Consider the following 27,466-nt stretch of genomic DNA (forward strand, 5'->3'; position numbering starts at 1 on the left):
CAAATTGTCAGTGAGACTGAATGGATGTCCAATTTTAATGGAGGTCGACACAGGCGCAGCAGTATCAGTCATAGGGGAGACAGTGTTTAACAAGGTACGCACTGGACTCCAACCCTTAGCCCTGACCAAAACTTTGGCAAGGTTGAGGACCTATACAGGGGAACCACTGAAAGTGGTGGGTACAACCCATGTGCCAGTTGCTTATGGGAAACAATTAGTTAGACTCCCATTAATGGTAATGAAAGGTTCGGGACCAAGCCTATTAGGGCGAAATTGGCTAAAAGAGATTCGGCTAGATTGGACAAATATCTTCCAGCTGGAAAATGGTCGCCTGAGTGAGGTCCTGAGCAAATATGTGGAGACTTTTCGGGAAGGCCTCGGGACAATCAAAGGAGTCAAAATTGCACTTTGATCCGGAGGCTGTCCCAAAGTTTTGCAAAGCCCGACCGGTATCATTTACGTTAAGGGAAAAGGTTGAGGCAGAAATCAAAAGATTACAGCATGGAGGAATAATAAAACCGGTCCAGTTCGCGGAATGGGCGGCACACGTGGTTCCTATCTTAAAGCCGGATGGCTCGGTGCGCCTTTGTGGTGATTTCAAACAGACGATAAACCGTTACACTCAGCTCGACAAATACCCAATTCCCAGGATTGAGGACCTGTACGCAAAGTTGGCAGGAGGATTCCTATTCACAAAACTGGACATGAGCTATGCATACCTGCAACTACGGCTGGATGAAGATTCGCAAAGATTTACCACAATAAATACGTTGAACAGCCTGTTTCAGTATAGAAGATTGCCCTTCGGGGTTTTGTCAGCTTGTGCCATATTCCAAAGGACCATGGAGAGCATCCTACAGGGGTTACCACAGTTTGCCATTTACCTAGAAGATGTCCTCATTACGGGTAAAACAAGGGCGGAACATCTGCAGAACCTGGAGGAAGTTCTCAGGAGATTTGCAGCAGCGGGAGTGCATCTGAAAAGGGAGAAATGCATCTTTTTAGCACCACAAGTAACCTACCTTGGGTACAAAGTGGATAAGTCGGGCCTACATCCTCTGGAGGATCAGGTGCGAGCAATAAATGATGCCCCGACTCCCGCAACTATCCAGGAGCTACTGTCGTTTTTAGGACTGATAACATACTACGGGAAATAGGGCCTCCATTCTGGATCCCCTCCACCAGTTGCTAAAAAAGAGACAAACTTGGGATTGGTCAGCCACCAAAACAAGGCCTTCAAGAAAATTAAACAGCAACTCTCATCCGAAAATGTATTGGTATATTATGACCCAAGAAGGAATTGGTACTCACCTGTGATGCATCCCCATGTGGAGTGGGCACAGTCCTGGCACACAGGTGGCAGAACAGACTAGAGCGGCCAATAGCGTATGCCTCCAGGACCCTGGCAATGGCAGAGCGAAGATATGTTCAGATTGAAAAGGAAGGACTGGCGGTAATCTTCGCAGTCAAAATATTTCACCAGTATTTATATGGGTGAAAATTTACGATCGTAACAGACCATAAACCCTTGCTGGGCCTATTGAAGGAAGACAAAGCAGTGCCGTCGATAGCGTCAGCCTGGATCCAGTGTTGGACATTATTGCTGGCGGCATATCAGTATCGATTGGAGCACCGACCAGAGACTAGAGTAGCAAATGCCAATGCCTTAAGCCAGTTTCCGTTACCGGACACCCCACCATTGGTACCCAGAATGGAGGAGACCGTGTTGACATTAAACTTTATGGATACCATCCCGATGGATGCACACAATATACGCCAGTGGATGCAGAAAGACCCTGTATTGGCGAAGGTAAAGCACCTGGTGCTAACAGGGCAGCTGGAAAGACCAGTCCATCCACAGTTCCACCCATACTGGAGCAGGAGGGAGCAGATCATGGTGGAAGACGGGATACTGCTGTGGGGAGCACGGGTCATTGTCCCAAGGCAGGGCCATCGGGACATACTGGCCAAACTGCACCATGGGCACCCGGGAGTATCAAAAATGAAGATCCTGGCCAAGAGTTACGTCTGGTGGCTTGGTCTGGACGCAGACCTAGCAAAACTGGTAGGACCGTGCCAGAAGTGCCAACAGGAGCACAAGGCACCACCGGCAGCACCCGTGGGAATGACCAGGCAGACCATGGTCGTGACTCCATGTCCATTTTGCAGGCCCATTTATGGGGTCCATGTTTCTGGTGATAATAGACGCCCATTTCAAGTGGTTAGACGTCTATAAACTAAACTCAGCAAACACAACAGCAACCATTGAGAAACTGCGCACCTCGTTCGCAACGCATGGGAGCCCAGAGGTATTAGTTTCCGATAATGGTTCAGTGTTCACCAGCCTAGAGTTCACTAAAATTTATGAAATCAAATGGGATCTGGATCATCAAGATGGCACCTTATCACCTGGCATCAAATGGATTAGCGGGGAGAGCAGTCCAAACATTAAAGGCCGGGTTGAAAAAACAGCCAGTGGCCTCATTAGAGATGAAACAAGGTGATTATTTGACTATAGGACACACCACCACGGGAACTGCGCCAGCAGAGTTACTGATGGGCAGACGGCCCAGCTCCAGACTGAGCCTGTTGTTGCCAAACCTGGGAGTTAAAGGTGGATAGACACCAGGAAGCCCAATGCAAAGGCCATAACAACACTCGCCGAGAGAGGCACTTTGAAGCGGGGGAGAGTTGGGTCAGAAATTATGCAAATGAATCCGCCAGGATAACCAGAACAGTCAAGTCCAGGACCGGACCAGTATCTTACCGAGTACGCTTGGGCAAGGCAGTGGTAAGGAAACACCTGGACTAGGTCTGGGCCTCAAGCTCTCCACCCATTCTGGAGCCGAGTCCGCCCTGCAGCCCTAAGGATGAGCAGAGTCCCCCTCGACAAGCCAATACCGCCTCCCCTGCATCCTTGATGGGGACCACAGGTCCAAAATGGACACGGGACGAAGCTGCACCGATTCCCCTACCACCTGAAGTGGACGAGGAACCAGACCTCCGGCATTCGCAGCGGAAGAGACGGGCGCCCAACCGTTACACACCGCCATCATCAAAGGCTGAGTTGGAGGATCCTGACCCGGCGCTCAAGCAGAGGAAAAGATCCCCGAGGGAAGCAAACCGAGGGGATTCCTCGGACTTGTTGGGGGGGGGGGGAAGAGAGTGTGATGACTTCAGCCAGACTAATGAGATTGGCTTGCTAGAGTATGAGCTACCTGGTGAGTCCTAATTCATGGTTAAATCAGGGAGCCTCATATTCTCTATTTAAAGCAGGTGTGTCAGACTCGCAGCCATACCTTCAACAGGGAGCAACTGGACAGCTGGCTGTGTGCAGATGTATGGTGTAAATAAAGTAACTTGATGACAGGACTTTCACTTCCGTGGAATTATTACAGATATTCAACTTCCAGACCTGGTCCTTTGTAAACATGTCTCCGTAATCTCCCCTAAGTCATACCCCACTGTCTCTATTTGCACTGTTAAATCGTTAATTTTGTTCAGAATGCTACGTACATTCAGATACAAAGTGTAGTAGGTAAAAAATACCTCTGAGGCTGGTATGAGTCAAAATAGAGTAGGCTTTATTCTCACAAGCTTGCGGGAGAACTTGAAAGCAGAAGCCAAAGTTCTCCCTGAACACAGAAAAGTATGGATATATATACAGCATGGCTTCTAATACTGGTCACGACTCAAACACCAGATCAGTCACGACTCAAAAATACATTTACAGTCTCTGGTCATAAACCAGAGTGTATCTGGTATTCTCAGGTCACGAAGCAGTCCTTGGTTTCCTGCATTAACCCTTTAGGTACAAAATACATTGAGTACAAAAATCATTAACCCTTTCCCTTCTTCACAAAGCCTTAAGTTTGTCTTATTAATTTTCTCTACTCTTGCATGATTCCCTTGTGTGAAACAACATTCAGACACTCTGTCCCTTTTTATTATCTGGTAACAAATAGTGCTCCTACCTTCTCCTTACACTTTTTTTAATGCATGCAACTCCATGCAACTGAACACCCACCCCCTCTTCTGCCCCCCTCCCCCGTCCACTGTTTAATTTAAAGCCCTTAACTCCCTTGTATATCAAAAGTCTGTCAAACTCAACTTTGAGTATATTCAATGACCCAGCCTTCACTGCTCTCTGGGCAAAAGAATTCCAACAATTAGTAACTCTCTGAGCAGAGAAATTCCTCTTAAATTCTGTCTAAAATGGGAGACCCTTATTTTCAAACTGGCCCCTAGTTCTAGATGCTCCCTCAAGGAGAAGCATTCTCTTAACAGTTACCCTGACTGGACCCCTCTGAATCTTATATGTTTCAATAAGCTCACCTCTCATTCTAAGCTCCAATGCATATAAGCTGAGTATAATGCTGAAGGTGCTCCACTTGAGTTTAATACCATTGTATTTATTTTGTGAACAGAGTCTACTTCCATGACTATGGCACAGCCTGAAGCATCAAAAAATATATTTGTATCTAAGGAAGTCAGTATTTTATCTGTGGATTCATGATTATAATATGAACTTGGTTCAGAAAATTGCAGCTTTTGCTTAGTCCTGTATAACTTGACCTTGTTCCTTAACCAGATAAGTTAAAATCACTTAAATATGCGCAATGTTTGTTAGTGTCGGTTGCACTACCAGGAAAAGATTTTTCAGAGTAATTGAAGATCGCTTCTTGGCCTTACGGCTAAGATCAAGCATCAGATTAAGCCCAAGTTGGGATGCAATGCCTTATCTTGTCAGCTTGGATCTTGTTTGTCTTTCTTGAGGGGACCATGAATTGAATTCAGTTTGGATTTTGAATTTGGTTTTTGGAGCAAAGCAATGAATGGATTTAATTTTGCCCAGTCCACTCTGAACATTGGCTTTGTAACTTTAAGGATGGAGTTACCAACTTTCCTGATATTTGTAAATTTTAATTCTGCTGTTTCGATTCAGGTTAAAGTTTATAAACTTTGGTTATAGTTTGAATTGTTGTTCCAATGACAAGAAATGGATTTTAAAGAATAATTTGTTTTGGGGTCAGAAGCTAGTTTAAATGTTTAATTGCTTCCGACCAGTTACCCACAGAAGAAAAAAAGCCAACATTATCAATGGCAAGCAGTTATCCAGCTGCTGTTTCAGAATCGTTTTGATTATTTTCCACAGGAAGGGTTAGAAAATAAAAGTTGATCCTAACAAGAAGTTTGTTACTGTGCTAAATGAAGGTTTTAAAGACAAAATAGCAAACTGTTAACTTGTCCACATAAGAAGAGAGATGGAAACACAGCATGTTTGCTGCAAGTACTGTCAGACTCTTAAACGGTGCTGTGAAAGATGTAAGCTAACTGGTAGTTAGAAATATTGCAGGAGCAGGTAAAAGAATCTGCTTAAGCCACATATGTTTACTTTTGATGCAAGTATGGCACATTCTTTATTTTGGATTATGTGAATGTGATATAACAATTGAATTGTGAAACTGATTCAAATTGTACTTGGTGTGAAATAAAACAGATGGAAAATGTAATTCAATCCTTACTTCACTTTTGTCACACCACTTTAAGAGAAATTCAAGATGACAGGGTTGTTGTGTTGCCGCTTCAAGTCATACAATTGTAGAAGCAAATATGTGCAAGTGCAGGTCTATGCTGGCAGAAATAAGACTCTGAGTACTTGCTCCCTGCAGCTGCGTGGGTTTCCTCCAGTTGCTCCGGTTTTCTCCCATACACCAAAGATTAGGTTAGGTGGATTGGCAATGGTAAATTGCCCCTCAGTGTCCCAAGGTGTGTAGGTTGGATGGATTAGCCATGGTAAGTGTGTGGGGTTAGGGCATGTGAAAGAGCCTGGGAAAGATGCTCTGTCAGAGCGTCGGTGCCAAATCGATGGGCTAAATGGTCTCCTGCACTGTAGAGATTCTGATTCTACTTAAGGGAGCAACTTTATCTGCAGTAGATCCAAAATTTTAGAAGTTGAAAAATCCAAATGAAAACAAGTTTGAATAGAAGTTACTATTTGTACCAAATGAAAATTAAAAGTGCTCACATTAAATTAGCTCTCTGTTCTAACTGACATATTTACCCCATTCATTTTAAATAGTAAAAAAGTAAAGTTTATTTACTAGTCACAAGTAAGGCTTACATTAACACTGCAATGAAGTTACTGTGAAATTCCCCTAGTCGCCACACTCACCTGTTCGGGTCAATGCACGTCTTTCAGAATGTGGGAGGAAACCTGAGCACCTGGAGGAAACCCATGCAGACATGGAGAGAACATGCAAACTCCACACAGACAGTGACCCAAGCCAGGAATTGAACCCGGGTCCCTGGCGCTGTGAAGCAGCAGTGCTAACCACTGCGCTACCGTGCCACCCGTGGTTTAACTCCTTTAAAGTAATAGAGAAGAATTTTGTATGGTAGATTAAGCATTTGTATCTCCTCACTAGTGGTACAATTTACTTTTGACATTCATTATTCTGTTCACATAGCAAATCTCGTTTTTTTGGATGATATAAACAGAACATGTTGGAAGTATTCAGCAGGCCAGGCAGCATCTATTCATGATACCAGTAAATGTGTCTTATTGGCACTCAACCATTTTGTAAATTGGAAAGGAATTCTGCGGTCAGCAGAACATTTAGTTAAATAATTTACATTTTTGATGATTTTTCTTCACCCTCATTGTGCTTTTCAGGGACCTTTAAAAGTCAGAAATTTTCTTTTTGTCACACTTGCTTTTTTGTCACCTGCATGACCATTGGACATATAAGTGAGACTCCATCATTGTAAGCTGAACAATGGAATAAGATTTCTCAATTAAAATGTAAAATGACCTCCTTTAATCCATAAATAATGAGCTGTAAAACTAGTGCAAAACATGTAACAGTGAAACTTATTTCAAAAATTAGTTTAGTTAGTGACTATATCACCATGAATACATGTGGTCTCATTTTTATGGCTAGTTTTGCCATTTTTTTGATGGTCCTCTTAATTAAAGCTATGAAGATACCTACCAATTCTAATAACCATTCAAAAATTGCACTCTAATTTCTAATATTTTATGCATGGTTTTTTTACTGCGAGCTTATTCAGCACCCATATAAATTGCTCTCTTTATATAATATGTTCTTCAGGAATATGCATTATTAAGAGGATTTTCTGGTGTGTGCTATAACCAAGTGTCTAACAAAAAAGAAATGGACTAATAAGCTCCATCTTTTTGCTTTTATCTTTTGATCTTTGTGCTTTGCTATGATATTAAAAGCATGATAGCTAATTTTCAAGTTCTAAAAGCTTTGCTTGAGGTGTTTGGAGAGTTGCAATTCAGCAACTAACCTTTAGAAAAGTTGATAGGCTATAGGTTTTAAAAGAGGATACAATAACGAGCACGTGTGTACAATCCTATGACTAGCCATGACCAACATGCAGGTCCTTTATGAACGACTCCTCAGAAGAAAATATCCAAGAACACAGAGGGACATCTTGATAGGTATGTCTACATGACTTCTAACAGTAAACCTTTATAGTTTGAATCGATCATTTTGTTCAAAATAGTTAATATAATTTCAAGCAATAGATTTCAATGTTGACAGTGAGCAAATCAAAAGCAATTTGTGCGAATCTTAGAGTATTTTATATATTTATTCTGCAAAATTCAAATGATCACAAACCTTAACATGCTGTTCTTTTACTGCTGCTGATATTTGCTTTTGCAATAATTATTTGTATTTTAATATAGACTTTATTTTTCAGAGGAGATTGATGTTGATGGCAGACTCTCAGAGCTTTGTGAACAGATAAAGGTATGACTATTAAAACAAGTAGTTTGGCTTTGCAGAAATCATAACCACTTTGTAAACTGGATCTCCAATTAAATACATTATCTTTTGTGCCGATTTAACGTTTGTATTTACTCCAAGAATGTAGTGTACAAGTTCTAGAGAATTCTAACGTGCAAGATATCTCTCATGCTGAGATTTCAGTTGGACCTCTTTTTTTGAATTCCTGTAAAGCCTACATTAACTATTAACCAGTAGCTGCAGTAAGATTATTTAGGACAGATAACAGAGTCACAAGAATTCAATCCTAGCTATTGCTAGGTTTGCGAATGTCCAAAAAGATTATGGATCTGCGCTCCTACAGTAAGCCTTGTGGCTGACTTGCTAATTACATGATGTGGAGATGCCGGCGTTGGACTGAGCTAAACACAGTAAGAGTTTTAGCAACACCAGGTTAAAATCCAACGGGTTTATTTGGTAGCAAATGCCATTAGCTTTCGGAGCGCTGCTCCTTCTAATTACCAATTATATGGCATAGGGAAGGGTTGTATTCTGACTGTGAATTGACAGATGGCAGATACAAGGTTTAAATTCTCCTCCAAGTCTGCAAGTGGAGAACCATTTGTTTTTCAATAAAAAAGATGAGGGCCTCTGGAACATTTCATTTATTGATACTGTATCCCCTGCAATGTATTTGTAATTTTTGTGATATGTCAACATACCATGACATCCACACAAATACAAAATTCATCGTGTCAATGTAGCAATGAATCCTAGAAGCCAAAATAAATCTCAATGTCATGTATAGTAAATATACAATGCGGAAAATTTACATAAATTTCTGTTATTGGTCTGGCTTAATTTTGGTGTCAACAAATTATTAATTTCCATTTCAGAGTTTTAAATCTAAATAAGTGCATTTTTGTGTTTAAGGGATCTAGCTAATTTCCCAATCTGTCCATATGTCATTCGATCATTCCTTCCATGTGGAGAGTTTGAGTGTCCCTGTATTCATTTACTCAATGCCTTGTGTGTTTTCATCTTTACATTCATGGTTAGATTGCACTGTCAGATTATGGGATGACGTAAATTAACCTCTTTCCTCATCGTCGTCCCCTCGTTTCAACGTAAATGTATTTTTTGCTGCAAATACTATTGTTTGTTTGGAAGTGTGGAGGAAAACTGATGTCTCGCAAATATGTTGTAGGATTCAAAAGTTTAAAGTTTATTTATTAGTGTCACAAGTAGGCTTTCATTAACGCTGCAATGAAGTTACTGTGAAAATCCCCTAGTCGCCACACTGTGGTGGAAGATTTATCATGGCCAGTGCACCTAACCAGCACGTCTTTCGGACTGTGGGAGGAAACCGGAGCACTTGGAGGAAAACCACGCAGCCATGGGGAGACCGTGCAGGCTCCGCACACAGTGACCCAAGCCGGGAATTGAACACAAGTTCCTGACATTGTGAGGCAGCAGTGCTAATCACTGTGCACCGTGCCACCCAAAGTCATCACTTCAACATTTTCTTCAATGCGCAAAAATAAAAAAGCAAGGAGAAAGGGAGGGGCCTCTTCTTTACTGTAGATAACCATTAGGTTTATAAAATGATGAAGGGGATAGATAGAGTGAACGTTCAAAGACTATTTTCTCGGGTGGATGGAGCTATTACAAGGGGGCATAACTATAGGGTTCATGGTGGGAGATATAGGAAGGATATCAGAGGTAGGTTCTTTACGCAGAGAGTGGTTGGGGTGTGGAATGGACTGCCTGCAGTGATAGTGGAGTCAGACACTTTAGGAACATTTAAGCGGTTATTGGATAGGCACATGGAGCACACCAGGATGATAGGGAGTGGGATAGCTTGATTTTGGTTTCAGATAAAGCTCGGCGCAACATCGTGGGCCGAAGGACCTGTTCTGTGCTGTACTGTTCTATGTTCTATAACACTGCAGATTAGTGGAACCAATGTGTATATTGGGAAGCCCAAAACATAAAGGAGGCTTACAGTTTATGTCCTGAATTCTAGTTGAAAGTGGAAAATCCTGATGATCTGCCAGAACTGGTAAACATGGACCTTGCACAGCTTTGCTCTTTGCTGATGGCTCTTTGGGCACAGTTTATAGAAATTGTGTCACTACAAGGAGAAGTTGCAGCTTTATTAGCAAAGGAACATCACGTACTTCGCGTGAGTACTATATTCTTTACTTACATTTGAAAACCTGTAATTGCAAATTAGGTAAAAGGCATTGACATTGTATTATATGAGATTGCAACATGGGATCACAGGCAAGTTGGCTTAAAAAGTCAGTGTAGCACACATTGAATACAAGTCTTAATCTTGCCTGTCCTGTTCCTATTACCCTTATTCCCCTTTCAGCAACCACCATATTTTCTCAGGTGCTGACGTGATCTCTACTTCAGTCATCAACTCTGATATTATATCAGGAGTGGGTCAGTTGGTCCACGTTCTGTTGTTCTGCCATTCAGTCAGATCATGGCTTATGTAATTGTGGCATTAAGTCCATTCCCTGACTGCCCTCCCCACCCCCGACTCTCTTATAGATCAAGAATCTGTCTAAATTAGCCATGGATATATTCAATGACCCAGCCTTTACTACTCTCTGATGTAGAGAATCCCAAAGATTGATCCTCTGAGGTTAAAAAAAATCTCTCTTCTATCTTAAATGGGAGACTCCATATTTTGAAAGGCACCCTCTCAATTCACCTGTGTGGAAATGTTTCTCCAGCTCCCTATCCTGCTTTATTTTTAAAATCTTCTATCTGTAGTTATTGTTGGTATCTAATGTCTTAAAATATTTTGTAAGCTCTAATCATTTGCAGTAACTCATTGTATTGCTTCCCTCCTTTGCTACAATTGAGTCTGAGTGAATGAATTTACAGTTTCACCATCACCCTAGTTTTCCACCCTGATTGTATACTGTACCGTTCTTCTATTTAATCCCAACTCCTCCTTTAATTCCTTGCTACCACGCTAGCTATTTTATATTTGTCAACAATAAATTACTTCCTCTACTTATTTAGGTTGATTTACCTGGAGATCTGTGTCTGACAGAATATTTTTTTCTACTGTTTACTGTTATTTACTCTTGGCTATCATCAACATATTTTGAGTATTTTGCCCATAACATTGTCCATATTATAGTGCAGTTAAGACCAACCTCAGGTACCCTGCAGGTAATTTGTGGCTGTTGTTTTTTTTGATATAAATAGCATTCCAGTGCTATATTCATTTCCTTATCAATGAATCCTTGCCGGTGTATTAATCTGTGGTGTGGTACTTGGCCTAAAGCATTTTATATTATGCAAAACTTAGAGGGCTTTTGGCATCTACTTTATATAAAGTTTGTTGAAATTGTGGCTTTATTTGTTCCCTTCCTCCCTCACCCAATTGAATAGGTAAGAAGATTTTCAGAAGCTTTTTTCTGCATTGAACACCCGAGACAAGCGGCGCTAGCATATCAGGAATTGCAGTAAGTAATGTAGGAACTTAAAAATAAGACAAGAAAACAATAGACAGATTCGATTTTTGCTAGGAAATAACACCCTTTTCACTTCTGAGTGAAAGGTTTCTTACTACATTTTATGTCATTATAGTTGTTAAATGTGAATATATATTTTCATAAACTAATCCACCAGAGCCATTAGTTAAATTAAAAAGAATATAAATGTAATCTTAATGCAAAATTTTATAAGAATAGTCTGTCACGTGAAAAAATAATTCGTACTTTGGATTTCTGCATTTTTAAAACATCAAGGCATAATTCTAAAGTTGTCTCAATCACTCGATGTCTATGGTTATCCTATTTAGTTGAGAATTAATATTTTACATGGCCAGGATCTCCAGAATTCTATAATATATTTCAAAGTTTGAAGCATTTATCTGAAATATAAGCTTCAATAATTTTCAATTGGATTTACTGTGTTTAGATTCTCTCATCCTGCAGAAGGACGTTAATCCTTCCCTCCACTTCATTCTAATATATTTATATATGCACTTTGAGACTTTAAATCTACATAACTTGAAAGTATTAATTTGTACTGCATCATGTAAAGCATCATGTCATTGTTCTATCTAGGCATAGAATTATGTGGATTGGCAAGGGTAAACATATGACAGGGTAGATACAAGGAGGATGTTCCTAATGGTGGGGGTGTCCAGAATCAGGAGTCACAGTCTGAGGATACAGAGATTTAGGACAGACATGAGAAATTTCTTCACCCGGAGAGTGGTCAGCCTGTGGAATTCGCTACCGCAGAAAGGAGTTGAGGCGAAACATTAAGGCCTGGATTCTCCAAAAAAAATTCTAAGCTTCCAAAGTGTGGGAAAATGGGAGTAAGTCCTGCTGGGTTTTTAGCGTACTTACCAGATCAATTCTCTGACACTCTGTGCATCACAGAGTGCCCTAACATGATTCCCTCTGAAAAGTGGTTGGTGGGACCTATTCCCACTTGAGAGGCCGGAAGCACAGCAATGTCAGCGCAGAGATCGGCGCAAGTGCAGTGGCCCCCTCCATTGTCAGCCTCCGGATTGCTGGCCAGCCCAGCCCCTATGTCTCCCTGACCCGGCCAGCCCCAATCGTCCACACCCAGTGATTCCAATTGCAGAGTGGCAATGGGTTCCTCCCAACCCCCCTCCCCCACTCCGCCCCCTCCCCCATTGATGGTGTCCTCAATAGGCCCCTCCCCAGTAAGTCCTGCCCCCCCTCTGACCTGGAAATTTACGTCCGGGGCCACTAATCATATGGAAATATCAATTTGAATTTAATTTCCATTCTGATAATCAGCTCCACGCTGATTTCCGGCACAGTACTGATGATGCCAAAATTCTTAGCCTGGCAGACACCGTGACACCCAGCGGGAATCCCGTGAAACAGATGCCACTGATATCTCCCAGCCCACTGTGCTACTCATGCAGCGCAGATGGCTGGGAGAATCACCTCCTAAACGTTTTCAAGAAGCAGTTAGATATTACGTTTGAGATAAAGGGGGACCAAAGGATAGGGGAGGGGGAACACAGTTATTGTGTTGGATCATCAGCCGTGACCATAATGAATGGAGGAGTAGGATCAAATGGCCAAATGGTCGTCTCCTGCGCCTGTTCTCTATGACTGCACCCCATGCCACTGGGAAATTGTGGTGAGGGTGTGCCGTCAGTGGAACCAAAAGAACATGCTGGCATGAACAGCCAAAATGTTCCGGTCTCTATAATAACAGATTGTATTATACAACCTGTAAATAACCCATTGGCTTTAGCCTGTGCATAATTGCATGACAGTCGGGTGTTTCATGGCTTTCAAACCAGAGCAAAGAATGTGATCTTTTGTAGTTGGTACAAGTAGGAGATAATCATGTAATCATAGAATTATCCAATTGAATCTGTCTTCACTACACTCTCAGGCAATGTATTCCAGATCCTACACACTCCATGTAAATAAGTTTTTCACACATTGCCATTGCTTTTTTCGCCAATTATCTTAAATAAGTGTCTTCTGGTCCTGGATCCTACCGCCAACAGGAACAATTTTTCCCTAGCTACTCGTGTTCAAATTCTTGAGGGATCTGAACAAATTGTGTATATCTCCTGCAGAGTGCATTGGTCTAGGTTTCAACTTAAGCAATTTGATTTAATATGGTGGCTGCCATTATTGTTATGAGCACAAGACAAAAGAATCGGGAGAAAGCATAAATTATAAGATGAAGTGCACGTATCAAAATTTAAAACTTTGGACCATGAGGAAAATAGGGGTTGGATTGTTCAATAACACTAAAACATCTTGACAGCTGTCTGCAAGATTTCATCACAAGGCTATATTTGAAGGTTTCTTTTTTTAAAACAATTGACAGCAAGACTAGCCACTTGTCCAACATTCTATATCTCCCTGAAAAGTGCTACGTTATTTTTAAGGAGTAAATGACAGATCAAGAATGCAGCTCAATAATGGAGAATAATGAATTTTCAGCAGAATTTTCAGTAATGAGGTCAGCCTGCATGTACATAGCTGTACCATATTTTGCCTGGTACTAATGTACTATCATGTAGAATTCATGGATCTGAAACAGGTTGGGTTCAAGTGGGAGGAATGTTAATTGTTTTCACATGCTCATAGAATACCTACAGTTCAGAAAGAGGTCATTCAGCCCATTGAGTTTGCACAGACTTTCTGAAAGAGCATCCCACCTGGGCCCTCCGCTCCACCCTACCCCTGTAACTCCCATGCATTTACCATGGCCAATCCACCTATCCTGCACATCTTTCAACTGTGGGAGGATATCGGAGCACCTGGAGGTATATGTAAACTCCCAGGGCCAGAATCGAAACCGGGTCTCTGGCACTGAGAGACAGCAATGCTAACCGCTGTGCTACTATGCCGCACATATCTTGAATTTGATTCTAAATAGACCTTCAGCATTGAGTTGATAAATGCAGAGTGCTGAGCCAATTATCTGAAAGGACCTTTGTTGACATGGTCAATACTTTTCAGATCAGGAGGCCATTTTCAGATGTTCGATCATCTTTTTGATGACATTATGTGGCAAGATCCCTGACCTAGGAAGAACACGGAGAACATATATACCTTGTTATCAACTCCCCACATAAAGATTGCAGGTGTGCAGCTAAATGTTACTGAGGACTGTATCAGGAATGCTCAAATGTAATCAGTTGAGTGGCTTTTGGCGCTGTCTCATTGCCCTCCTGCCATTCACTGCAATGTCATCATGCTTCATGAAATAGAAAAAAATCACGAGCAACCCTGACCTTCCCAGTAACAAAGATGTGAAAGTCTTTCTGAAAAAGCATTTAAAATCGCACCAGCCACTCTGGGGAACAGCAGTCAATATTCAGGGAACTGGTATCAGCCACTAGTCAGGTAGATGGAATTGTAGGATGCATGCAGCACAGAGAAGCAACACCTCATCACTGATCCAACAACAGGTCCCTGGCTTTAATCTCCCTCAATGACAATGCTCAATCAAATTGACACTAAGAATGGAGGATGCAGCCACCAGCACCATAAGTGGAAGATGAGGGATGACCCAAAGTGCTGTTGTAACCATGAGTCCAAATCCATGGAACACAGCACATCAAGCAGCTCACTAAAGCCTGGTGCAGGAGGTCACTGAATGCATAGCCAAATGAGATCCCATTATGAGTGTTTTCAGTAAGACAAAAGGAGAACAAAGTTAATAATGACAAGTGTGTTTTCACAGCGACATAGAATCTTAGAGCACTGGAAGTACCCATTTGGCCCATCGTATCTGTGATGGGTCTTTGAAAGAGCTGTCTGATTAATTTCACTTCTTTGTTCTTCCAGCATTGTCATTTTCAAGTATATCAATTCCCTTTTGAAAGTTACTGTTTGGAGCTGTTTCCATCACCCTTCCAGACGGTGCAATACAGATTATCTTAATTTGTGTATCTGGGCAGCACGGTGACATGGGTTAGCACTGCTGCCTCACAGCACCAGGGACCCGGGTTCAATTCCAGCCTTGGGTGACTGTCTGTGTGCAGTTTGCACATTGTCTCCGTATCTGCGTGGGTTTCCTCCGGGTGCTCCGGTTTCCTCCCACAGTCCAAAGATGTGCAGATTAGGTGCATTGACCATGTTAAATTGCCCCTTAGTTTCCAAAGATTTGTAGATTAGGGGGATTAGCTATGGTAAATACATGGAGTTATGGGGATGGGGAGGTGGGCCTAGGTAAGATGCTCTTTCAGAGAGTCGGTGCACTCTTGATGGGCCAAATGGCTTCCTTCTGTACTGTAGGGATTCTATACCACAAAAAGAAACTGCCATAAAATCCGATCTGTTTCCTTCTGTTCTTAACTCTCTTGCCAGTGGAAACAATGTCTCACTATTTATCGAAGGCCCTCCTAATTTTGAACACTTCTGTTAAGTCTCTCCTTTTAAGTTTCTCTGATCTAAGATAAATTCCAGCTTGTCTCGTCTCTCCACAAATCTGAGATCCTTCATTCTTGGTATCAATTGAATAATTTTCTTCTGCACGATCTTGATATCCTTTCTCAGGTGTGCTGATTGAACACCTATCATACTGATGCTAAATCTTTATAAATCGCAGATTAGGCATAACTTTCTTGTTTTTGTATGCTTAATTTTAAAAAGTCAAAGCAGGCTTCGTCAGTTTATCTACCCAGCCTCAAAAATCTATGTATGTTAGGTCTCTGTTTCTGCACTTTTAAATTGGGGGCATTCATTTTATATTGTCTCTTCATTCTGCCAACCAAAATTAATCACATTTCACTTCTCTGTGGTAGATTTCATCTACCGTGTATCTTCCCGTTTCATTAGTCTGTTGCTGCCCTCCTGAAATATGTTTCTATCTTCCTCACTGATGGACATCTGGAAATGTGTTTATTGTAGGCAGAAAATCGTGCATATAAATATCCAATATCGGTCCAGTCAGGACCGAACATTTAATTGTCCACTACTATTCATGCTTGGATGTAGCAGAACTTTGATCTAATTTATTGGTTGTGGGATTGCATATCCCTGTCTATCACACACTGCTTCTGCTGTTTGGTTTGTTGCATTGTAGCTTCACCAGGTTGCTCCTTTATTTTTATATATGCTTTGTGCTGTTCGTGGCATGGCTCTCCTTCACTCTTCATTGAACCAGGGTTGATCACTTGGCTTAATGGTAAAGTGAGGGATATGCCAGGCCATGAAATGACAGCTTGTAGTTGAACACAATTCTACTGTTGGTTGTCTGCAGTGCTTCATGGATGTCCACTTCTGAGCCACTAGATCTGTTCAAAATCTGTCCCTTTTAGCACATGCTCAATGTGAAAATGAGCCTTCCTCCTCACAAGGACTGTGCGGTAAGCACTCCTACCTATATTGTGATTGATACATTGGCAACAAGTAGGTTGATGAGGAGAAAGTCTTGTAGGTTTTTTCATCTTATTGGTTTAATCTGGCAGGATTTGGTCAACAGTGGTTCAATCAAACCACTCCTGGTGATGGGTATTGAGGTCCCGCACCCAGAGTACATTCTGTGCCACCCTCAGTCCTTCTTCCAGGTGGTATCCAACATGGAGGAGTACTGATACATTAGTTGAGAGAAATTTGCGGGTGGTTTCCTTGCCCATGTTTGACCTGCTGCCAGGAGATTTCATGGGGTCTGGAGTCAATATTGAGGACTTTTCGTATTTATTTCTTCTCTAAGTAATTCTGTGCATTTCAGAGGGCAGTTGCGTGTCAATCACATTGCTGTCGGTCTTGACCACATGTAGACTTGGTAAGGATTGCAAATTTCCTTCTTTAAAGGACATTAGTAAACCAGATGGCTTTTTTACAGAAATCAGTAATAGTTCCAACATCATTGAGACGAGCTTTCATTTCCACATTTATTAATTAATTTGATTTAAATTACACTAAATGCCGTGGTGGTGTCTGTACCCGTATCATTAGTAATTGGATTACTGTTCTAGTGAATTACCACTATGCCACCATCTCCCCATGTTGACATGGATTAAGTGTACTTTATCTCTCCTATACCTTTTTATTCTAAAAGGATTCAGAGTTATTTATGCAGGTGTTGATGCTACATGCTGTCAACAATGTATTTATCTCCTCAATTCTTTTTCCCAAATACTGGACATAGATCAGGAAACAGTTTGCATAAAACCAGTTGAGCCGATTTCAGGAATATGACATTTAAATTATTTCTCCCTATGCCATTTACTCATTTCATATTACTATTGGGTCCTGATTTCTTCTCAAGTCAGTATATATGCTGTAACCCCAGGAGGTAGCTCAATCTTGTACATATTACGCTTGTGCTATCTACTATCCTAAGCATTGAATAGTAAGACCTGTAAATTGTACACTCTAGTTTTCTATATATCTTTTCTTTCAAGGCCTTTATAAGACCTCTGGTTAACCAACAACTACAGAATTGCATCCAATTTTGGTTACTAGGAAAGATGTGAGGATTCTTGAGAGCGTGCAGAAGAGATCCACCAGAATGATTTCAGGGATGAAGGATTTTAGCTACAAGGTTAGGCCAGAGAAGCTGGGGTTGTTTCCTTGAGTGAAGGGAGATTGGTCGAGGTGGAGAAACTTATGACAGGTTTAGATAAGGTATACAAAGCTTTTCTTATAAACTGCATATACATGGACCAAGAGACACAGATTTAAGATTTTGGCCAAGAAATAAGGGGGGAATAAAATGAATAATATTTCTTGCATAGCAAGTGGTAATAACCTGGAACTCACTGTCCTTGAGGGTGGTGCAAGAGGAGGTGTTTTCAACAGTAAATTGGATGGGCACTTTCAGGGCTGCAGGGATAAAGCAAGGGACTGGGACTGATTGGATCACTCTACATAGAGCCAACATGGACTAGATCGACCTTTTGGCCTCCTATGTTTGTATGACTCTTTCTTCTGTAATGTTGGACAGTTCATGGCACAAAGCCATGCAACACAGTAGACCATTAAGCCTATTGTGCCATTGATGACTCTTTAAAGGAGCTGCAGAATCCAATTTGAGACATTACCCATAATCCTGTTAGTCTATTTGAAAGTTACTATTGAATCTGCTTCCACCATCCTTTCAGGCAGTACATATTAGATCATAATGCTGAGTCAATTCTCTCATCCTCATCTTCTGACTATTTCTTTTCTTAATTACATTGAAATATTGTCGATATGACAGTCTCTTGAGTAGCTTCACAGGCTTTCTTCCGTGTTTTTCTTTTCTGGAGTAGTGAGTGTGGTAAAGCCATGGATGCTATTTTAAAATAAACCTTTTGTTGCAAATAATACTTTTGCTAGATACTGGTGAGACAGCCGAGTCCTTAGGCAGTCAGGCAGACTGCTGGGGAACTTTCTACACTGTTTCCAAAAGTAGCTTAATTATGACAGGTGGCTCAGATCTTCTCTGATATAACTTAGTTTGTATTTTCATGCTTTTGAGCAGTGCTCAGCAGGTGCATACAGTTACACACATGCAGAATTCTTTTCAAAAGGCATTGCAGAGGCAGGAACTCGGTGTATCATACAAAAGAATTACTATGCATAATCTATGGATGTGGCATCCTCAATGGACCAAATGGTTTTCCCTTGGTTCAACCGTTAGTCTTATTTGTATTAAGTACTAGTTGTAAAAATTATTTAAAGTTATGCATTAGGAGTATTATGTGACATTAAAGCATTTTAATTTAAGTGCATCCTTAGAATTTGAATAAGAGTAGTGAAAATACTGTATAATTTATTTTTCTGCATTAATTCCATTGAAATTTTTGGTGACTTAGACAATTATGTATCAGGTTAAAGCTTTAGTTTAACCAGTTTGTTTCTAAAGTGTGGACATATATAACACCACTGTAAGAACACAAGGCTATTCTTCATTTAGTCCAGCATCCTTTTTAACAAAAAGATTTGCACATTAAGTTTGCTGAATGCCTGGAATTTGGTAAACCAAAAACAGTTGCATTCATTCATAAGTGATCTGAAAATATATGCTTTTTTGCACCTTAACATATAAATTTATTGGGTAATTTTCAGTGCACAAAGTCACGGACAGATGGCTGCAGCTGTAAAGAATTCAACCTATTTCAGTTCCCTTCCATCTCTCCCTGTGGAATGTATAGAACTAGATGGAGACTTCAACTCACTGCCCATTATCTTTGAGGATCGATATCTGGATTCTGTCCCAGAAGGTGAAATATATTTAAATTCCAGTTTCATAGATACTTTATTTTCCAGCATTTCCGTACATTGGTTTTGATTCGTTCTTATCTATATAGTCATAGCCAGAGAATCACCTACAATGACTTTTCTTCCCACTCCCACACTGTTATTCCTGGTGTCCACCAATGATCTATCCTAGTTCTCATTTGCTTGCTGCCACTCAGCTGCATCATTTGAAAACAGTGTGTGCATCAGTGACATCTAGCTCCTCAACACCATTGCCTCACTCACTTCCTCCACTGCTGCCAAATTATCAAACTGCTTATCTGATATCCAGCACTTGATGAGCAGAAATTTCTACAAATTAAATACTGGGAAGATTGAAGTCATTGTCGTCAATCCTTGCTACTAATTATGGCTACCATCTCCTGACAACTGTTTGAACCAGATTGTTCACAATCTTGGTATCATATGTGACCCCGAGATGTGCTTCTGAACACACATTCACACCGTCACGGAAGACAGTCTCTACCTTTGTAACATCATCCAAGTCTGATTCTCCCTCAGCCCAACGGCTGCTGAAACCCTCATCCATACCCTATTGTCCCTGGATTTGACTATTTCAGTGAACCCCGGCCATCCTCCCATGTTCTAATTCCTGAAAACTTGAGGTTATCCAAATTCTGCCTGTGTCTTTACTCCCACCAGATCCCATTCACTTTTGCTTCTTGACCTATATTAGCTCTTGGTCATCCTTGCTTTTAAACTCTTCTATGACCTCACCCCTCCCAATCTCTGTGGTCTGCTCTAGCCGCAGAACCCTTCATGATATATGCACACCTCTAATTCTGTTCTCTTGTGCATCCATGATTATCACGCCTCCATTGGTGGTTGTGTCTTCAGCTGCCTAGGTCCTGAGCTCTAGGATCCTTGTCTGAAAATAAAGACAAAATAAAGTTCCTGTGTCAAATCCCACGGGATCCACATACAGATTTGTGTGAAGTTGAGCTTTATGTTAGTCAAGTACGCCCGATTTCCCCTATGAATGCATTTCTGTGTAATTCAGTATTCCTACAAATAGTCTATATCGAAAACAACAGATTCAAATGCCAAATGAAAACACAGTAAAGTTCTAAATGTGTGAATAAGTCTTTATTCAATTTGTTCACACCTCACAATGGCCAGACCTTGTAAAAGGCTGGAGCTTTGCATTGCAAAATACCTAGTGCTCCATGACTTTGCATATTGTGTGGTCTAACTAAACTCTCATTGGTCAGTTGTATATGACAAGTATACAAATTGTCGTTTGGTAGTATAGAACTTGAATATTGCTGAGAAAAGAGACATGCTGTCAAAACATTTGGTTTTACACTCATCAGGACAATCTGCAAGCACAAACTGGTTGTGTACAGTCTGTACTTTGCAATGAGCAAAGTACAGACTGTACGCAGCCAGCTTGTGCTTGCAAAATTCAAAACATAGGGTGGGATTTTCCGGCCGCGCTTGCTCCAAGACCGGAAAATCTTGCCAGAGGTCAACGGACCTGTCTCGCCCGTTATAATTCCCGTGGTGGGCAGGATGGAACAATTCCGCCCTTTGTGTCCAACATTAGATGGGATTGTTTGATTGGACAACAACTTGCAAAATAATCCTGATTGTACCAAGAGTTACACTGAAAACCAATTTGAGATTACGCTTGCCAGAAGCTACAAATATTCACACACACGGCCTATTCTTGGCAGACAGAAGAAGCATGTACATGCCTTTTGCAACTAAACAATAGCTCAGGGTAAAAGCCACTCCCTGTTTCATTCCCCAGGGCAATCAGAGTCAACCTGCCTGGTTTGAATTTTCACAAAAGCTTGGCAGTCAACTGTTCACTGGTACATTCCCCATGTTAACATCTCTACCAATCAGCCTTCTCTTCAAATGCGGTATAAATTGTTGTTCCCTTTACTTGCAGACTGTCCAGATGAGTGCAAATGAAAAGCTTTGACAGCACGTTTCTTTTTTCAGTAATACTTATGATAAGCTTAGACATGTTTGATTAACCCACTGGTTACCAGTGCGAAATTTCTGCTTGTCACGTGCAGCATTCTGTGGGATTTTGTATTCTGTGGAAATGGTTGATGACTTTGACAATAAGTCCTCATTATAAGTCGTGGCTGTACTCCTAAAAATCACAACTTTAAGTGAGACAACTTTGTGAATTGTGGATTCCCATAAGAATCATTGTTAAATTGGAGTTAGGTTCTTTTGCCCGGAAAAACCAATGTACAAATTGAAATACTGTACTATACATGTGTAGCACTGTGCATTCCCAGCTGGAATAATTCATAAAAAATAAATCACTGTATATAACAGAAATGCTGTTAGATAGCAGTAAATCACCCAAAAATGTCCTGTGTAGCACAGCTCCGTGTCTCACCCTCACCATTCATGAAACTCGGCTCAAGTTTTTTTGCTTGCTTTTTCTTCCCCCGCTGTTTGTTCTCCCTTCTCTCTGTGTGTATATACGTGTGTGTGTGTGTGTCTGACTCCTTTCCTGCTGTCCCTTTTGCCTCACACCCTTCCCACCCCAGTTCCTCGCATTTCCGCAGCTGGCAGTTTCTTGCTCCTGGAATCTCAGGCCTTGCTCTCTCCTCAGCCTGGGCTCCAGCTTCAGAGTATGGCTGCAGCTGACCCAGAGTTCAAGGCTGGAGGGGCAGGGCCAGAGTGCAGACAACATAAAATCAAGGCTGACGATGTAAATCAAAGTCTTAGAGTGAACAACGTCATATTGAAATGACTTAGTGTGGAGACTTACTGTGACCAGGACTTGGTGTCCTCTGAGTTTGACTATGGCAACTGCACTGTAAATGCTGAGGACAACCAGGTTTCTGATAAATAAAGCATTTGTTTGACACTGGCAATTGCGTGACCACAACCATGAAAGGTTCAGTATTATGCAGTTTAACATTCAGTAAAGTCCTTCAGTTTTCCAGTATCTGCTGTTGCCTTTACTTTTAATGTTGTTTTATTATTGAAGTGGGTGGGAGGTTTATCAGTTTCTTGAAGCATAACTTCTGGATTCTGAAATAGAGCTTAAAAAGCTGTAATGATGCAAGGCTAAAATTAAAATAAAAATTCTTTCAAGTTCTGTGACTGAAGTTGGATTCTGAAAATTAATCTCAGCATGAGAAAATATGCTCCATGGCATGAATATTTGAGTTAACTCTTTAATTTTACTCTTTGCCATGACTGTAAATCACGGCAAAGTGATTTATTGTAACATTAACTATATAAAAATATTTTGTTTCATTTTGGGAATTTACTCATTCCCATTCAACAGGCAAATCATTGTGAATGCTGCTAATATGGATGGGATGGCCATCCTAAAGGTTATCTTGCCATTGAGATACACAGAATGTACCATTTTCCAAGTTGAGATCAACGAACTCAGCATTGATTGAGAATCAAAGCTGGAACTTTCTAGTCTGTACAACTAAGGTGCACCGCAACATAAGGAGCTGTGCTATCCCATCTAGATCCCATCAGTTAGGGGTCATGCTGAGAGACAGTGCTGAAGAATCCAGGAACAGTGCTTCACTGAATCTCGACTATTTGCAATACAAAATAATACGAGAAAGGAAAAGATATAGAAACAAGCTGGATGTAGAAAGACCAAATGTGGCAATAGCAATAAAAAACTTTTGCCAAATGTGTAAATAAACGAGATGAAGAATTATTGATGGTGACTAAGTTGCTTCTGATAGCACATGTGATGTGTGCGAGATGTGAATAAGTCTTAAATATCCAATTGCGTTTATTCCTTACTTTAAATTTAACTCACATTTTTGATAATTGCTCTCAAATATTTTATATTATTATTTCATAAATACTCTGCCTGTATACAAATATTTAATATTTTCTTTCTTCAAAAGACTTGGATGTTCCCTGGAGTGGGATTCAGAATGTAAGAAGATCATCACTCTCTGCCAAACTGGAAAAATCTGACTCAAAAGAATGTAACACTTCAGGTTTCTCTAGTCCTGATTTTAAAGCAAAACCAGCAAGCATCCACAATGTTAGGTATATTGAAAATGAGAAGCCACAGCCAAAACAGCACAAGACAAAAGCTGAAGAGCACAGCAAATCAAAAGTAAAAGCAACAAAACTTAAGAAGACAATTAAATCTGAAAACAACAAAAAGTTGGTGAAGCAGAATTCTAAGGACTCAGTGATACTAGTTGGTTACAAGTGCTTAAAAAGTTCAAACTTGGGAGAGATCAGTAAATCTGAAGGCGGGCTTCCAATTTGTCCTAAAGGTGGGCAGGTTCCTTTGAGCACAGGACCTGACAGTGGTGCAAAGGCTGATTCTAAGTTACTGTGTCAGCATAAAGAGCTGATGCCTCTTCTGTCCAGTATGGAAAAAAATGTAGAGACTCCAAAAACTAAAAATCTTGGTGGATTTGGTTACAGCACTAATCGTCACAGTATGGAACCCTGCCCATTTGCATCATCAGGCTTGTTCCAGGCGGGTCCTGGGATGCCAGTTGAGTGTGTAGGCTCTACTAAATGCTCATTTGATAGTTTGAATAGCCAGCAAATGGCACCAACGGCAGGAGTTAAACATATTGAAGTCAAACCAAGAAGTAAATGTACTTATGAAGGGGAAAAAGTAACAGTCGTTATGGCCGCCAAGCTCCCTGTCAAAGATGATCATGGGCTTTGTCGATCTCCTGAACCACAACTTCTGGATTCTAAAAAAAATTATTTACTGTTGGAAAAAGATGCAGCGCACTCTGCTTCTGAGAGTGCACTGCTGAAATTAGGTACAAAAGGGTTTAATTTGGTTGTAAGTGGAGATGCAGTTAAACTGCCAGATGTTTATGTCACCTGCTCATCGTCCAGAGTTTCAGATTCTGGCATTGAAAGTGAACCCAGCTCTTTTGCTTTCCAGTCTGATCCAGACTTAGCCACTGAGCCAGTATTGGAGAAGACTTCTCTTCTCAGTGAAAAGTCTTGCGTGCAGGGACTACTTAAACCAGAATTAAGTTCGAAGAATGTGGTTGAAGGCCGGTGCACAGAGAGTACAAGTGCTGTAAGTGAAATACAATCATCTTTAACTTCTATAAACTCTCTGCCTTCAGATGATGATGACGAACAGCAAGTTGATGAAAGCTCGAAAGTTGCTGCCGTTCTTGAACAACAAACTGGCGATGAACAACCCAAGCTAGAGTCAACTGTAGTACCAGATGAGCTGAATTTTGAAATGCAAAGGTCCAATGTTGTCGTACAAGAAGAAAATGTTGTGTTCATTGAAGGTTCTGGGACTGCAAGTCAAACACCTCATTCTTCTCTCTTTGCTGAGGAAGAGTTTCGTGACTGTATAGTTAGTCAAGTTAGTCAAGAAAGTAACAGCAATCCACAGCAAAGTATTGTTTCTGTCAATGATTTTAGAGAGCTTCAAAGCTGTAATGAAGATTACAGCTCAGAAAAAGCAGCCACAAAACATATAATTAAACTGAACTCTGAAGTGATTCATCTCGATGAGCCAAGCTGTCACACTTCAGATGTGGCAGAAATTATCCAGAGTGTGGATCCAGAATTGCATTCAGAAGAACTTGTAGATATAACTCAAGTGTTTGAAATTCCCACTTTGCAGGAAATAAATGATGGAATGCACACAAACCTTTCTGCTGCCAGCAGCACTGACATTGTGAAGCAAGGATTAGTGGAGAACTACTTTGGATCTAGAAGCAGTACAGACCTTTCTGATATCAGTCCTGGTGGTGGTGGCAGCTGTCCCTCAAGCCCTCAAAAAGAGACTGTTGGCCTTGTTACTCTTGCACAAGCAGAAGAGGATGAAGAACAAGAAATGATAGAAAATGGTTATTACGAAGCTGATGATGATGCTGTGTATGATAGAAATGATGCAGTCAGATCTGAGCTAATTAATGCCGATCGGAACACAGAAGGAGCAAGCATGCCAGGTGCGTGCACTCCTACTTGTTTATCATTTTCATCAGTTGTCAGAGACTCCCCATCTATCAGTGGATTACCTTTGAGAAGCAAACTTGATGCAATTACAAAACAACCTAGCAGTGCTGTCTTCAGCTCGACTGTGTCGGCCTCCTGGTATGAAGATGCTGCCATGAAAGGACAAATGCAGATGTAAGTAGATTTGGCACATCACTTTTTATTTAAAGAAAAAGCACCTATCTTTTAAAAATCAGAAAATCTGTATTCTATTCACACAACTGATTTAAAGTATGTTATAGAACTTTCAGAAGACATGTTAAACTGAGGCCATTCTGACCTCTTGCAAATGCAAACTGTCTTAGGCCCTTTTCCAAAGTGGAGGATCAATATCAAGTGTCCTAATCAACACTAATTCCTCAACCATTATCACAAAAATACATAATCTAGTTATTGTTTGTGGAAGCATTCTGTGCACAAATTGGCAGCTATGTTTCCCAACATGACAACAGTGGCTACACTTCGATTATACTTAAGTGACTGTGAAGTGCTTTAGAATATCATGGGGTCATCAGAGTGCTTTGGCTCATTCAATCTTTTTTGTCTCATGCATGCTCTTTGTCTCTTGTTCTCCACTTCCTTATCTTACAAGTTGCCAAATTTCCACTGGGTTTCCTATCCATAATTGGCATTGTAGGATTAATTAGATTTGTGCTTAGAAATGTAAATCAAAAATATCACGTCTAAAAAAAAATTGCAGATGAATTCTTCCCTTTAGAGTTCATCTGAACTCTTAAAGGGAGGAGTCAGGGACCAATGTGAAATTAGAATTCTAGATTATCAAGATTTAACTGTTTCCTCTGCCAACCAATCTCCAAAGTCTTGCAACAGCATTGAAAACAGAAGGTTTTGTGCAAGGTAAGGAGTCTAGGGTTATGGGGATAGGCAACAAAGTGGGGTTTGGCCACAGTCTAATCAGCTTTGATCTAATTGAATGGCGGAGCAGGCTTGAAGGGCCATATAGCCTACTTCTGCTCCTATTTCTTATGATCCTGTTTCGACCTATCAAGTAAGGACTTTCACAGCATAAACAGGAACTTAAAATTATATATCCTGAACATTTATAGAGGGATCAGAGCTTGGTCAAAGAGTGTGCTTTGAGAAGATGCTGCTCCTCCTTCAGCAGGCAGTACTGAAAGAAACAGACTTAACAATTGAGGAGGTTACAAACAAGACATGCCAAGCAAGGCAATCACTACAAGAATAGGAAGTTCAAAATAGAGGTGTACAAGACAGAAAGCCAATCTATGTAAACAAGGACAAGGGGTGATGGATGAACAGGATTGGTGCAGCAGATAGGATATGAGCAGCAGAGTTCTGAATGAGCTGAGGTTTATACTGGTTGGGAGGCCAACAGCGGCCATAGGAAAACCATAGGAAAAAATTGTTTCAGCAGAAGATGGGCTGAGGTAATGATATAGTCAGATGTTTTTAAGAAGTGAAACATTTTTGAGGTGGCAGAATATATGGTAGTGCTTCACAAGCTATTTTCCAACATGACACCATTTTAACACTTCAAGATGAAGTGACCCCAGATGCCAACAAATACAAAACAGCAATAAAGAAGCATAGTAAAACTTGGTATAAAATTATTTATGTTTGTATGTATAAATATCTGTTTTAAAGTACTTTGCAAAAATGTTATTTTATGTACTTGCTAATCCATTACTTTATCTGAGCCAATCCACCTCATAGACTTTAGCCAGGAAGCAGTGGATACTATAGATGTTCATATTTACATTCCAGCATTACTGATCTACAGCAACATGATTCTGTATTTCCATAACGACGAGTCAAATATAATTCTCCCAATCTGGAGCTGTGTTTGATAAGGAAAGTGGATTACTTCTGAACAGGCATAAAATACAACATGTTACAGTTACTGACACAAAAAAAAACAGAAAACGCTGGAAAATCTCAACAGGTCTGACAGCATCTGTGGAGAGAGAATAGAGCCAACGTTTCAAGTCAGGATGACCCTTCGTCAGAGCTGACAGATACTGCTCACCGCGG

General features: G+C 40.8%; 1 protein-coding gene across 2 annotated transcripts in view; it reads left to right on the forward strand.

Annotated features, from left to right (window-relative positions):
- fam135a (family with sequence similarity 135 member A) overlaps positions 1 to 27,466 on the forward strand; it is a 208,960-nt gene that overhangs the window by 107,580 nt on the left and 73,914 nt on the right. For both annotated transcript variants that reach the window (XM_078213301.1, XM_078213302.1), the window contains 6 exons: positions 7,394 to 7,471; positions 7,735 to 7,784; positions 9,787 to 9,945; positions 11,178 to 11,251; positions 19,307 to 19,461; positions 23,356 to 25,588. In XM_078213301.1, the coding sequence (XP_078069427.1) occupies positions 7,394 to 7,471; positions 7,735 to 7,784; positions 9,787 to 9,945; positions 11,178 to 11,251; positions 19,307 to 19,461; positions 23,356 to 25,588 (2,749 nt within the window). The remainder of the gene's footprint in view (positions 1 to 7,393; positions 7,472 to 7,734; positions 7,785 to 9,786; positions 9,946 to 11,177; positions 11,252 to 19,306; positions 19,462 to 23,355; positions 25,589 to 27,466) is intronic.

This window comes from Mustelus asterias, chromosome 5, assembly GCF_964213995.1.
Source record: "Mustelus asterias chromosome 5, sMusAst1.hap1.1, whole genome shotgun sequence".
Classification (NCBI taxonomy): Eukaryota; Metazoa; Chordata; class Chondrichthyes; order Carcharhiniformes; family Triakidae; genus Mustelus; species Mustelus asterias.